Source organism: Schistocerca serialis, chromosome 7 (genome assembly GCF_023864345.2).
Source record: "Schistocerca serialis cubense isolate TAMUIC-IGC-003099 chromosome 7, iqSchSeri2.2, whole genome shotgun sequence".
Taxonomy (NCBI): domain Eukaryota; kingdom Metazoa; phylum Arthropoda; class Insecta; order Orthoptera; family Acrididae; genus Schistocerca; species Schistocerca serialis.
Window position 1 is genome coordinate 543,271,457 of NC_064644.1, and position 15,324 is coordinate 543,286,780.

The 15,324-nt window shown below is 43.7% G+C and overlaps 1 protein-coding gene across 2 annotated transcripts in view; it reads right to left on the reverse strand.

Moving 5' to 3' along the window:
- The window catches only part of LOC126412389 (uncharacterized protein DDB_G0287625-like), a 140,845-nt gene that overhangs the window by 102,410 nt on the left and 23,111 nt on the right, over positions 1 to 15,324 (reverse strand). The window contains exon 3 of one of the 2 annotated variants that reach the window (XM_050081965.1): positions 2,259 to 2,375. The exons of the other annotated variant lie outside the window; for it this stretch is intronic. Within the exon in view, the coding sequence (XP_049937922.1) occupies positions 2,259 to 2,375 (117 nt within the window). The remainder of the gene's footprint in view (positions 1 to 2,258; positions 2,376 to 15,324) is intronic. 2 annotated transcript variants of the gene reach the window in all.

Here is a 15,324-nt window from a genome sequence, read left to right on the forward strand (position 1 = left end):
ACTGTTACTCCAAGGTGTTTATATAATTTGACAGATCCGAATTGCGACTCGTTGATATTGTAGTCACAGGTACTACTTTTTTTCATTTTCTGAAGAGCACAATTTTATTTTTCGCTATATTAAAAACATGTTGCCAGTCTTTGGAGCACTTTAAAATCATATCGAGATTCAAATGAATATTTGCACAACCTTTTAGATAAACGCATCATATCTGTAAATCTGAGGTTACTGTAGTATTGTCTGGAAGGTCATTATATATGATAAACAGTAAGGGTGCCAACATACATACGTGGGGCACAACTAAAGTTACATTCGGTGACTCTCCATCCAATATAACGTGCTGCACCCTCCCTGCCAAGAAAGCCTCACTCCACTCACCAGTCGTTGCTTCAATAATAATCAGATGTGTGGGACTGAATTAAATCAAGAAACACTGCACCTACCTGACTGACTTGATCCATGACTTCCAGGATGTCACTAGTCTTCGAAAGAAAAGCGTGACAGGGGCAAATTTTATTTACTGATATAAGTAACAGACACGCCAAATGAAACATCGATTTTCGAGAAGTTTGCCGTTGCCAAACAGGCCGATTAAAAAGCATACGATTCTGTGTGATAAAACGGATTTATTATCCCATGCATCTCCCAACTGGAGATCTGCCAACGAAAAAACGGTTGAAATCAAAATGTCTAAAAATAACTGTAATCGAGGCAGTGGCTACGCCCTTAGTGGAAACGCGCGCTTGGTGCTTAAAGACAACAGGGAAATCAGCTGTGTCATCCACCACCTAACCAAATCAGCATCGCTAAAAATGTTCTTCACTCACATAGACACACCATGTGGCAGTTTCAGGAGTCCATGACGTCACGACATTTGAATTTATGTCAAAATGTTACGTGCTATGTTCATGCAAATTCACGGGCAACATCTGCTCTATTTTTATATAGATAACAGACTGAAAGAAAGTAGCAAATAAATAAATAAATTCTCCGTGACGTCTCTTTCAGATAATCGCCAACTGAAGGACCTGATGCCATACTGAAACATTCCCTGAAGATGGCAACAGACGATGTCTTCAAAAGCTCAAGAGTGACAAATTTGACGCAGCAAAAAATCTCTGAAGCATTTATTCAAGAAATTCGCCGCGAAACCTTACGTTATCACGACTGTAGACTACCTAGCCGACATATTTCTTCAACTCCTAAAATGACACTCCCCCGCTCTCCTCTGGACAACTTCATCACTACACAAGTTTGGCAAACAACCAGTGGTATGTGGTGACACTACATTCCTTTTACTGAGGAACACCGCATTTTATGTTGTACGTCATGCGTGGGTCCAAGTACAACAGTCGGAAAGACAGAAGGCACTCTCTAGGCTAGAAAAGAGAAGGAAACTGTGAATTTTCTAGGTCGAAAGAGATGATCGCACCTGGAATTAGTATCACCTGGAATTGTATGGACTGCAAAACAGAGAAACGTGTAGCAATACAGTTAAAAATTCTTCAGTCCTAGGCTCTTATATCAATACTGCTGGCCAATCTGAGTGTTGTTTTGGCATTCCCACTCACCTAATTGATTGTGGTGATTGCCTACACTTTATATAAATAACTTAAAACGTAACTTTGATAACACATTTTTGTTCGAATTTAATCATGCCACTGAACATTAAAACATAGAATAAATTAGAAAAATTCGATGACTCATCAATATGAAACAATATTTAGCTTTCTAAACAAAGTATTGCAGATAGGATAAAAACAGTACAAGCGATATTTTTAAAGTTCATTTAACGTTTTACCATATCTTACCGTATAAATCAATGGTATTTGTTGTTTGTTATTTCTGTCGATAGCCAGCAACGTTATTAGTTTCGTCCTGATTCTGTCCGACATCCACCTTGAGGACGAACCTAACTGATACACATTTAGTTTTATTTATTAACTCGTTGAGCACTTCATACTATCGTATGAGGTTTCAATTTCAGATCATTAACTCAAAAAAGTTCTCATCTATGCTCATGTTAATAACATAAAAATGTATGTAGACCACCAAAGACGTATTTAATGGATGACTGTCAGTTATCTAGCTTATAATGTGTTTAGAGTGATTTTTATTGACTTTAATTCTTGGGGCAAAATATGTCTCCAAATTCATCCAATCAATTATATCGGAAGTGAAGAATTTGGAGCCTTCCTTGATTTTTTTCGGACGTGCATGATCATAATCCAAAGACTCATTGAAAGTCCGTTACTTACGTGAAGACGAGGCGCAGAATGTCCGCAACAACCGAACTGGTGTCGGCTGCAAACCCGGGAAGGTCCCGCGCTTCGCAGATTGCGCGCAGGATACATGCTCGTCCATCCAAGCCGTGACTGGGAAATAGAGAGCCAGCAGTCTTATCACATGGAAAGTCGTAACACTGTTAACCGACCACATGTTCACGCTACATCAATGTTTAGCTTACTACTAAAAATCTAACTGCAAAAATGTATTCAGTTTATTTTTAGTACTAACTGGCAATATGTTGTGCACAGTAGACGAAACATTTCGTTGCCTGCTGAAATAAAGACATTATTTATACTGTCGCATCGTTTGAGTCAACACTGTCATAATTACATAGACGGTATAGAAGACTTCCAACTCATCTTCGTAGACTTTATGCTGCATACACAGGGTATGAAGTATTTTTGCAAGACGTGATGAAAGACATATTTGTATACGCTGTCATCAATTGCATTACATAGCAACTGTTGATGTATATTGTTGTGACTTGGCAAGACAGCCAAGCCACAATGATTGGTAGCCGAAATGGTCGCGTTAAGCTCACGCAGGCTGGCGTGAGGTCTGCAACAGTTAAAGGAATAGAGACTAGCAAAAAAGGTCGTAGCTGTTGGAATACTTAACTTTAATCCATAATTGGTGAACATCGGTCTGATGGTACATGCATCACAAGATAAATAGCAAATGATAATGGCGCCTTGCTAGGTCGTAGCAAATGACGTAGCTGAAGGCTATGTTAACTATCGTCTCGGCAAATGAGAGCGTAATTTGTCAGTGAACCATCGCTAGCAAAGTCGGCTGTACAACTGGGGCGAGTGCTAGGAAGTCTCTCTAGACCTGCCGTGTGGCGACGCTCGGTCTGCAATCACTGACAGTGGCGACACGCGGGTCCGACGTATACTAACGGACCGCGGCCGATTTAAAGGCTACCACCTAGCTAGTGTGGTGTCTGGCGGTGACACCACATATATAAACACTCCTTTCATTAAGCATACACATGTAACATGCAGGTGGATTCAACTTTACAGTCAAGAAACAGTGAATTTATCTCTTTCTCAATGGCTCAGAGAATGTAATAGCGAAAGAGGAGTTTCATTGTTTTAAAAATCCGTGTTATTTGTTGTAATGTAGGATATGTTATCGAATTCTGCTTATGATATATTAAGTACAGTGTAGTAATTCTTTGGACTGTTTTGCTTCTTTTTTTTTATTTTTACTAAAAATGATGAATGTGATTGGGATAAACAGAAATGAGATCAGCAATGACCTTAACATCAAAATTGGAAATCACGAAATAGACGAAGTTAAGAACTGCTTCTACACTGGAAGTAAAATAACACGTGGCGGGCGAAGCAAGGAGGACATAAAACGCAGATTAGCACAGGCAAATAGGGTTTTCCTGGCCAAGAGAAGTCTACTGGTATCAAACATGGGCCTCTATCTGAATTTCTTAGAATGTACTTTTGAAACACACATTTATATGGAATTGGATCACTGCATGTGGGAAAACCGGAAAAGAAGCGAATCGAAATGTTTGAGATGTGGTGTTACAGGAAGATGTTGAAAATTATGTGCACTGATGAGGAGGGAGGAATTCTCCCCAGAATCGATGGAGAAAGGAACACATGGAAAATACTGACAAGAAGAAGGGACAGGGTGACAGGTCAAGTGTTAAGGCATCGAGGAATAACTTCCATGGTATTAGAGGGAGCTGTAGAGGGTAAACAAACTGTAGGGGAAGATAAGATAGAAATACACTCAACAAAGAATTGCTGATGTTGGGTGCAAGTGCTATTCTGAAATGAGGGGATTGATACGTTAAAGGAATTAGTGGGGAGCAGCATCGAACAAGTCAGAACAATGATGACTGGGAAGAAAACCTCTTTAAAAAAACTTTTTTGGTGGACACCTGCTCTCTTTTAGTTCATATCCATCATGAAGTATTTACTATATTGGGTAAAATTTTTCTTCCACTCATATGAACTTGAGTAACTATAGTTTGAAGCGTTTCTTGTCTCACTTTAAAGTATAAAGCCCCAGAATTAATCACGAAACGATCTCTACTTGTCTGTTTCTTTGACCATCTGCCAGGAAGTTTCATATCAGCACACACTCCGCTGCAGAGTGAAAATTTCATTCTGGAAACATCCCCAAGGTTGTGGCAAAGCCATGTCTCCGCCTTACCCTTTCTTCCACGAGTGCTAGTTCTGCAAGCTTCGCAGGAGAGCTTCTGTGAAGTTTGAAAGGTAAAAGAGGAGGTACTGGCAGTAGTAAAGCTGTGAGGGCGGGCGTGAGTCGTGCTTGGGTAGCTCAGTTGGTAGAGCACTTGCCCGCGAATGACAAAGGTCCCGAGTTCGAGTCTCGGTCCGACACACAGTTTTAATCTGCCAGGAAGTTTCATATGCAGACTCCTTGCTTGCTTTTGTAGTCGTTATTACCATAGGCAGTGTTAATTATTAATGTTACTAGAGTATTATAAGTAATTATAAGTAATCATGGTTCAATATAAATATCCTCTACTGGTTATACGTGTTCATAATTAAAATATTTGCAAATTAGCCGCCGGACGCGTAAGGAAACTGCCTTGTGCGACATTAGGCCCAGCACTATAAGCTATACAGGGTGTTACGGGTATAAGTGTAGATATTTTCGTATGTTGAGAGGTTCCATGGCATCTTTTACATGTCTCATTTTCATGAATTTTATTAATGTTTTGTGACATTACACCGTAGTAACAGTCCGAATAAGGTTATTGTAATGAGAGGATTTGTACTGAGAGCTCAAAAAAATACTTTTCACTTGATTCCTAAACATGCTGGGTTACTTCCCTAGGTGGCCTGTGCGAGACAAGCATCGGAGGACGCGGCACACGGCATTTCCGGTTGGGGGCTGCACTCCCCTGAACTCTATGGGGTTCGTTCAATAGGCTTAAGCGCCTGGCGAAACGACTGACGTAGGTCGAGTTTCGCCTCTTGTATGCATGGCGAAACGACCTGTGAGACGTCGGAGTGTCGCCGCAGTTTATGTGTTTACCGTTCTGGCCCATCCGGAATGAAGATTCCTTGCACCGACTGACTGCATTGTCCTCTTGATTCTGAGAATACTTGTGGACTGTGCCCTGCTGGGTGCGACTGTCTGGCCCCGGATGTTCGGTGGTCTAGGCAGGTTGTTTTCGTAGCCGGTCAAACGCCAAGTTCAGTGCCCTCAGCTGAATAGTAGAGGTATGATTGGTCAACTTAAACTGAAGCTAGTTGACGTCATTGGAGGGAACGGTCGCTATTGGCACGAATGATGTTCTTAGACAGTGTGGTGGAATTTCTGAATCAGAATTGAATGCTGATTCGTGGTTTCTGAGGAGAGTAGGGAGTTGAGCAGTGCTGGCTTCGCTCTTGCATCGCATCACAGAGAGCGAATTCGGGATCTGATCTTCGTCGGAGTCGGACAGTCTTGCAGCATGGTCGCTCTCTTTCGGAAGAACTTAGAATTCTCTGACAGCCTTCGAGGCCAGGGGTTGACACAGAGTTGCTGCACCGCAAGAGGCGGCGCCCACATCATAAGGACGCTGCCTACTGACGACGTGTTGCAGGTTTCTACATCTACATCTACATCTATACTCCGCGAGCCACCTTACGGTGTGTGGCGGAGGGTACTTATTGTACCACTATCTGATCCCCCCTTCCCTGTTCCATTCACGAATTGTGCGTGGAAAGAACGACTGCTTGTAAGTCTCCGTATTTGCTCTAATTTCTCGGATCTTTTCGTTGTGATCATTACGCGAGATATATGTGGGCGGTAGTAATATGTTGCCCATCTCTTCCCGGAATGTGCTCTCTCGTAATTTCGATAATAAACCTCTCCGTATTGCGTAACGCCTTTCTTGAAGTGTCCGCCACTGGAGCTTGTTCAGCATCTCCGTAACGCTCTCGCGCTGACTAAATGTCCCCATGACGAATCGCGCTGCTTTTCGCTGGATCATGTCTATCTCTTCTATTAATCCAACCTGGTAAGGGTCCCATACTGATGAGCAATACTCAAGAATCGGACGAACAAGCGTTTTGTAAGCTACTTCTTTCGTCGATGAGTCACATTTTCTTAGAATTCTTCCTATGAATCTCAACCTGGCGCCTGCTTTTCCCACTATTTGTTTTATGTGATCATTCCACTTCAGATCGCTCCGGATAGTAACTCCTAAGTATTTTACGGTCGTTACCGCTTCCAATGATTTACCACCTATGGCATAATCGTACTGGAATGGATTTCTGCCCCTATGTATGCGCATTATATTACATTTATCTACGTTTAGGGAAAGCTGCCAGCTGTCGCACCATGCATTAATCCTCTGCAGGTCCTCCTGGAGTACGTACGAGTCTTCTGATGTTGCTACTTTCTTGTAGACAACCGTGTCATCTGCAAATAGCCTCACGGAGCTACCGATGTTGTCAACTAAGTCATTTATGTATATTGTAAACAATAAAGGTCCTATCACGCTTCCCTGCGGTACTCCCGAAATTACCTCTACATCTGCAGATTTTGAACCGTTAAGAATGACATGTTGTGTTCTTTCTTCTAGGAAATCCTGAATCCAATCACAAACCTGGTCCGATATTCCGTAAGCTCGTATTTTTTTCACTAAACGTAAGTGCGGAACCGTATCAAATGCCTTCCTGAAGTCCAGGAATACGGCATCAATCTGCTCGCCAGTGTCTACGGCACTGTGAATTTCTTGGGCAAATAGGGCGAGCTGAGTTTCACATGATCTCTGTTTGCGGAATCCATGTTGGTTATGATGAAGGAGATTTGTATTATCTAAGAACGTCATAATACGAGAACACAAAACATGTTCCATTATTCTACAACAGATTGACGTAAGCGAAATAGGCCTATAATTATTCGCATCTGATTTATGACCCTTCTTGAAAATGGGAACGACCTGCGCTTTCTTCCAGTCGCTAGGTACTTTACGTTCTTCCAGCGATCTACGATAAATTGCTGATAGAAAGGGGGCAAGTTCTTTAGCATAATCACTGTAGAATCTTAAGGGTATCTCGTCTGGTCCGGATGCTTTTCCGCTACTAAGTGATAGCAGTTGTTTTTCAATTCCGATATCGTTTATTTCAATATTTTCCATTTTGGCGTCCGTGCGACGGCTGAAGTCAGGGACCGTGTTACGATTTTCCGCAGTGAAACAGTTTCGGAACACTGAATTCAGTATTTCTGCCTTTCTTCGGTCGTCCTCTGTTTCGGTGCCATCGTGGTCAACGAGTGACTGAATAGGGAATTTAGATCCGCTTACCGATTTTACATATGACCAAAACTTTTTAGGGTTCTTGTTTAGATTGTTTGCCAATGTTTTATGTTCGAATTCGTTGAATGCTTCTCTCATTGCTCTCTTTACGCTCTTTTTCGCTTCGTTCAGCTTTTCCTTATCAGCTATGATTCGACTACTCTTAAACCTATGATGAAGCTTTCTTTGTTTCCGTAGTACCTTTCGTACATGATTGTTATACCACGGTGGATCTTTCCCCTCGCTTTGGACCTTAGTCGGTACGAACTTATCTAAGGCGTACTGGACGATGTTTCTGAATTTTTTCCATTTTTGTTCCACATCCTCTTCCTCAGAAATGAACGTTTGATGGTGGTCACTCAGATATTCTGCGATTTGTGCCCTATCACTCTTGTTAAGCAAATATATTTTCCTTCCTTTCTTGGCATTTCTTATTACACTTGTAGTCATTGATGCAACCACTGACTTATGATCACTGATACCCTCTTCTACATTCACGGAGTCGAAAAGTTCCGGTCTATTTGTTGCTATGAGGTCTAAAACGTTAGCTTCACGAGTTGGTTCTCTAACTATCTGCTAGAAGTAATTCTCGGACAAGGCAGTCAGGATAATGTCACAAGAGTCTCTGTCCCTGGCTCCAGTTCTGATTGTGTGACTATCCCATTCTATACCTGGTAGATTGAAGTCTCCCCCTATTACAATAGTATGATCACGAAACTTCTTCACGACGTTCTGCAGGTTCTCTCTGAGGCGCTCAACTACTACGGTTGCTGATGCAGGTGGTCTATAGAAGCATCCGACTATCATATCTGACCCACCTTTGATACTTAACTTAACCCAGATTATTTCACATTCGCATTCGCTAATAACTTCACTGGATATTATTGAATTCTTTACTGCTATAAATACTCCTCCACCATTGGCGTTTATCCTATCCTTGCGGTATATATTCCATTCTGTGTCTAGGATTTCGTTACTGTTCACTTCCGGTTTTAACCAACTTTCCGTTCCTAATACTATATGCGCACTATTTCCTTCAATAAGAGATACTAATTCAGGAACCTTGCCCTGGATACTCCTGCAGTTTACCAATATTACGTTAACTTTTCCTGTTTTTGGTCTCTGAGGACGGACGTTCTTTATCAACGATGATAATGCCCTCTCTGGTAAGCCGTCAGGTATTTTATCGTTTCGCCCAAGGGGGGGGTCCCTCTAACCTAAAAAACCCCCGTGTGCACGCCACACGTACTCTGCTACCCTAGTAGCTGCTTCCGGTGTGTAGTGCACGCCTGACCTGTCTAGGGGGGCCCTACAGTTCTCCACCCAATAACGGAGGTCGATGAATTTGCAACCATTATAGTCGCAGAGTCGTCTGAGCCTCTGGTTTAGACCCTCCACACGGCTCCAAACCAGAGGACCGCGATCGACTCTGGGCACTATGCTGCAGATATTAAGCTCAGCTTGCACTCCGCGTGCGATGCTGGTTGTCTTCACCAAATCAGCCAGCCGCCGGAAGGAACCAAGGATGGCCTCAGAACCCAAGCGGCAGGCGTCATTCGTTCCGACATGTGCTACTATCTGCAGCCGGTCACACCCAGTGCGTTCAATAGCTGCCGGAAGGGCCTCCTCCACATTACGGACGAGACCCCCCGGCAAGCACACCGAGTGCACACTGGCATTCTTCCCCGACCTACCCGCTATTTTCCTGAGGGGCTCCATAACCCGCCTAACGTTGGAGTTCCCTATAACTAATAGGCCCGCCCTCTGTGACTGTCGGGACCTTGCCGGAGAATCGGCCACTGGCCCAACAGGCGAGGCATCCTGTGGTGGCTCGGAAACGATGTCATCACCACTAGGAAGCACCCCGTACCTGTTGGAAAGGGGTAAGGCAGCTGCCACGCGGCCAGATCCCACCTTCGCCTTTCGGCCAGGCACGCGCGAGCCCACCACTGTCCGCCATTCACCCTGGAGTGATGGCTGACTGGTAAGATGCTCACTGCCGGAAGACGCAGCGACATCAGGGGTTCCATGTGATTCCAAGGCCACCGAAGTAGGCATAGGTCTCACCACAGTTGCCCCAACGCCACTACGAGCCGATGCCTGCGCCTCGAGCTCGATGAGCCTAACAGACAAAGCCTCCACCTGCCCCCGAAGAGTAGCCAATTCTCCTTGCGTCCGCTCACAACAACCACAGTCCCTACACATGACTATGTTTACCCTACTCTATACGGTGACAAATTCCCAAGATAATCTTCTGATGAGCTACTCTGATAATCAAGAAACACTCACTGAAATACGAGACGCGAAAAATACGCTAGGTTTTCCCAGAAAAACTATTTAAAAGCTAAGCGCAGCAAATAAGTACAAAAACGCTTTATACAAACAGTACTCGCTGCTGCTGGTGCTCTCGCTCTGGCTGTCACAAGACAACTGCTGATTCAAGTGACTAGTGGCTAACGGCCGCGAAACAAACAAAAGACGGTTTTAGGGCGCTTTCTGTTCTACACGATCAAGAAAACACTAAGAAATCTAACACGAAAACTACGTAAAGTTTTATCAAGAACTGTTATTTACTATGCAGAGCAGATAAACACAAATAGAATCCCTTCCTTAGTGGAAGGTCGTAAACAAAATGCAAAATAAACGCTTTATACAAACAGTACTCGCTGCTGCTGGTGCTCTCGCTCTGGCTGTCACAAGACAACTCAGTACTGGTACAGTATTTTGCGGCTCCGACATTGTAGGACCTTATCAATTTTATACTGAATCCATCAGCAACACGCGCGCTCGCTTTGCTACAAGTCCACCTTGCTTGTTTCTCCATGTGATCCCATTTCAGCTCTCACTACTAATTGCGATACTGCTATACAGGGTGTTACAAAAAGGTATGGCCAAACTTTCAGGAAACATTCCTCACACACAAATAAAGAAAAGATGTTATGTGTCCGGAAAAGCTTAATTTCCATGTTAGAGCTCATTTTAGTTTCGTCAGTATGTACTGTACTTCCTCGATTCACCGCCAGTTGGCCCAATTGAAGGAAGGTAATGTTGACTTCGGTGCTTGTGTTGACATGCGACTCATTGTTCTACAGTACGAGCATCAAGCACATCAGTACGTAGCATCAACAGGTTAGTGTTCATCACGAACGTGGTTTTGCAGTCAGTGCAATGTTTACAAATGTGGAGTTGGCAGATGCCCATTTGATGTATGGATTAGCACGGAGCAATAGCCGTGGCCCGGTACGTTTGTATCGAGACAGATTTCCAGAACGAAGGTGTCCCGACAGGAAGACGTTCGAAGCGCTTGATCGGCGTGTTAGGGGGCACGGAACAATCCAGCCTATGACTCGCAACTGGGGAAGACATAGAACGACGAGGACACCTGCAATGGACGAGGCAATTCTTCGTGCAGTTGACGATAACCCTAATGTCAGCTTCAGAGAAGTTGCTGCTGTACAAGGTAACGTTGACCACGTCACTGTATGGAGAGTGCTACGGGAGAACCAGTTGTTTCCGTACCATGTACAGCGTGTGCAGACATTATCAACAGCTGATTGGCCTCCACGGGTACACTTCTGCGAGTGGTTCATCCAACAATGTGTCAATCCTCATTTCAGTGCAAATGTTCTCTTTACGGATGAGGCTTCATTCCAACGTAATCAAATTGTAAATTTTCACAATCAACATGTGTGGGCTGACGAGAATCCGCACGCAATTGTGCAATCACGTCATCAACACAGATTTTCTGTGAACGTTTGGGCAGGAATTGTTGGTTATGTCTTTATTGGGCGCCATGTTCTTCCACCTATGCTCAATGGAGCACGTTATCATGATTTCATACTGGATACTCTACCTGTGCTGCTAGAACATGTGTCTTTACAAGTACGACACAACATGTGGTTCATGCACGATGGAGCTCCTGCACATTTCAGTGGAAGTGTTCGTACGCTTCTCAACAACAGATTCGGTGACCGATGAATTGGTAGAGGCGGACCAATTCCATGGTCTCCACGCTCTCCTGACCTCAACCCTCTTGACTTTCATTTATGGGGGCATTTGAAAGCTCTTGTCTACGCAACCCCGGTACCAAATGTAGAGACTCTTCGTGCTCGTATTGTGGACGGCTGTGATACAATACACCATTCTCCAGGGCTGCATCAGCGCATCAGGGATTCCATACGCCAGAGGGTGGATGCATGTTTCCTCGATAACGGAAGACATTTTGAACATTTCCTGTAAGAAAGTGTTTGAAGTCACGATGGTACGTTCTGTTGCTATGTGTTTCCATTCCGTGATTAATGTGATTTGGAGAGAAGTAACAAAATGAGCTCAACATGGAAAGTAAGCGTTTCCGGACACATGTCCACATAACATATTTTCTTTCTTTGTGTGTGAGGAATGTTTCCTGAAAGTTTGGCCGTACCTTTTTGTAACACCCTGTATTGTCGCGAGACTAATATTTGATTCATTTGGACCTCCAGTCATTATCGTCAATCTATTGCATCACAGAGAGTAGGAGCCCCTTGTTCTTGAGCCAACTCTTATTCTCATAATATTTCACTGTACCTTATCCTTTAACCTACTGTGTGTGTCGACAATCATGTGCATTTCTGTTCTGATGTATAATAAATCTCATTTAATCCGAATATCACTTCATATATATAGGCAGAATCCCATTTCCTGTTGTTTATTATTATAAAGTTCTCTTTTTTGAGCAGATTACGATTTTTATTAAATTATTGTGACTGTGCACTCCTTATTTTACCAAATAGCAGGGTCCACCATCATTTCCTTCCGTTACCGTTGTGCGCATAATTAATTAGGTGGTAGATAAGGAGAGGGTCTAGTGCATGTCTCGTTCTCATGCAATATTCGTCTGAATTAAAGAGGTACAAACTCTTCTCCACCCTGGCACCTCGCAATGTGGCAGTTTATGAGTACACTCATAAGTGTGTTGGTTGTTTCTTCTCTGCAGCTAACCGTCAGCCCACAAACACGTCACATAATTTACTATCTGATGTTTTCTGCTTGGTTCTAACTGCATTATTAAGTGGATTACGCCCGTCATTATAGACGACATTTGCGTCCATGTGTCTGCTCTTCAACACTGGACCTGTTCCCAGGGCAAAATACACTGAAGCCCTAAAGAAACTAGTATGGGCATGCGTATTCACATACGGAGATATGTAAACAGGCAGAATACGTGGCAGCGGTCGGCAACGCCTATATAAGACAACACGTGTCTGGTGCAGTTGTTAGTTCGGTAGCTGTTGCTACAATGGCAGGTTATCAAGATTTAAGTGAGTTATTGTGTTATAGTCGGTGCACGAGTGATGGGACACGGAATCTACGAGGCACCGATGAAGGGGATTTTCTGTACGACCATTTCACGAGTGTACCGTGAAATCAGGAATCCGATAAAACATCAATCTTCGCTGCGGCCGGAAAAAGATCCTGCAAGAACGAGAGCAACGACCACTGAAGAGAATCGTTCAACGTCACAGAATTGCAACCCCTCCGCAAATTGCTGCAGACTTCAATGCTGAGTCATCAGCAAGTGTCAGAGTGCGAACCATTAAACGAAACATCATCGATATGGACTTTCGGAGCAAGACCCACTCGTGTATCCTTGATGACTGCAGGGCACAAAGCTTTACACCTCGCCTGGGCCCGTCTTCACCGAAATTGGACTGTTGGTGACTGGAAACACATTACCTGGCCGGATTAGTCTCGTTTCAAATTATATCTATCGGATGGACGTATACAGGTATGGAGTCAACCTCATGAATCCATAGATCCTGCATATAAGTAGGAGACTGTAAAAGCTGATGGAGGCTCTGTAATGTTGTGGGGCGTGTACAGTTGGGGTGTTATGGGATCCCCGATACGTCTAGATACGACTCAGACAGATAACACGTACGTAAGCACTCTGTCTGATCACCTGCATCCATTCATGTGCATTGTGCGTTCCGACGGACTTAGAAAATTTCAACAGGACAATGCGACACCCCACACCTCCACAATTGTAGCAACACAGGAACACTCTTCTGAGTTTAAACACTTCCGCTGGCCCCTAAACTACCCAGACATGAACATTATTGATCATATCTGGGAAGCCTTGCAACGTGCTATTCAGAAGAAATCTCCACCTCCTCGTACTGTCACGGATTTATGGACAGCCCTGCAGTTTTATGGTGTCATTTCCCTCCAGCAGTACTGCAGACATTATTTGGTCCATGCCACGTCGTATTGTGGCACTTCTGCATGCTCGTGGGTGCCCTACACTACGTTAAGCAGGTGTACCAGTTTCTTTGGTTCTTCAGTGTAAGTGTTAATGGCTTGCTCTTGCCACATGTACTTGGAAGTGCCAACCAACCTAAAAGTGTACTGTTTCTAATAGTTATAACACCGAGTCTGCAAATGACGTATAGGAAGATCTGCACTTACACCTGTTACAATTAACAGTGAATACAGGGTGTCGTTCCTTCTGTAACGAAGCTAGCATGTCGGAAGTAATGCCGTGTAAGATGCAAAAGCTTTTCATGGTCTGAAGGAAGGAAACCACGTGTATTCAAATGATGATGAAAAATGACGGTGCTTAAACTTACCCACAGCGGTTCTTTCCGTCTACCATTACCGACTGTACCAGGAAAGCGGGTGAGTCGTTGTGGTACCAGAAATTTCCGCAGTAGAGTCGACGCAAGGGGAACCCTGACAGTTACAGTGTGCTTGGCGCGGCTGCCTCGTGTGACTGCCTCATGCAGCCACGTAATGCGATTTTGTGTGCCTCTCTACGGAAGCGCTTGTGCGTTGTCGCAGCTCTGTAGATGACTATTGCTGTCGTCTGGAGCTGTTCGCGTTTCGCAGCCAAAAACTGGCAATAGCACTGCCAGCTGCCAGGGATGGTCTCTCGTGGACTACACCGCAGGGTATGAACGACAACGGTTTACAGCTTACTAAAGCAAGGGCGCCCGTGCCGTAGTTTGTAGGGCCGGGGAGATTTAGACCTGGGACTATGGAGAATATTTAATATTATGTACGACGAACGGCGATTTTTAAGTAGCCATAAGGAATTGCCAGTTCCGAACCTGTAAAGAACCTGTGTAAAATCGACTTTTAAATCTTTTCTCGGAAGAAAAAGATTACACTACACTGAGCGCTGTAGAGGAGGAGGGGGAGGGGGTGGGACCGCGAGTGTGGGTGCCCTTTTACCACAGTGGCAACGGAAAGTCGGGACGAACAATTTGATGCAGGACACTTACATTCTATCAGGACGAGAGATGACCTCAAACTGACCCACAAAAACCACTCAAGGTACGGCTCGCATTCAACGCGCGAGATTTATAATGTCTTCTATGCCCTAAGCTATTTGTTAACATCCTCAATACAATTCAAGAAAAGAGAAGAAAGTGGAACGAACATCTCGAAAGAATGAATCGAGGAAGATTGCATCTCCAAATAAGAAGATTTAAGCCAGTTGGGAGACGAAGTCAAGGAAACTCGTGTGAGCGTCGAGTACTGTAACGAGCAAAACAAAAAAAAAGACCTAATGCTTGAAGTGAAGATGATGATTATTAATTTAAACTTTGGTGAGGAAAATGAAACAAAAATATTTTTTGCAAACATTGTGGAAGATCTAATTACTTTTACAATCTAGATCTAAGTTTACAGGCGCAGTAATTTTGTGGTAATGGCTCTCATTAGGACATGTTTTTGTAAAACAGAGCTGAAGATTGTCATTATAGTTTTAAACCGGT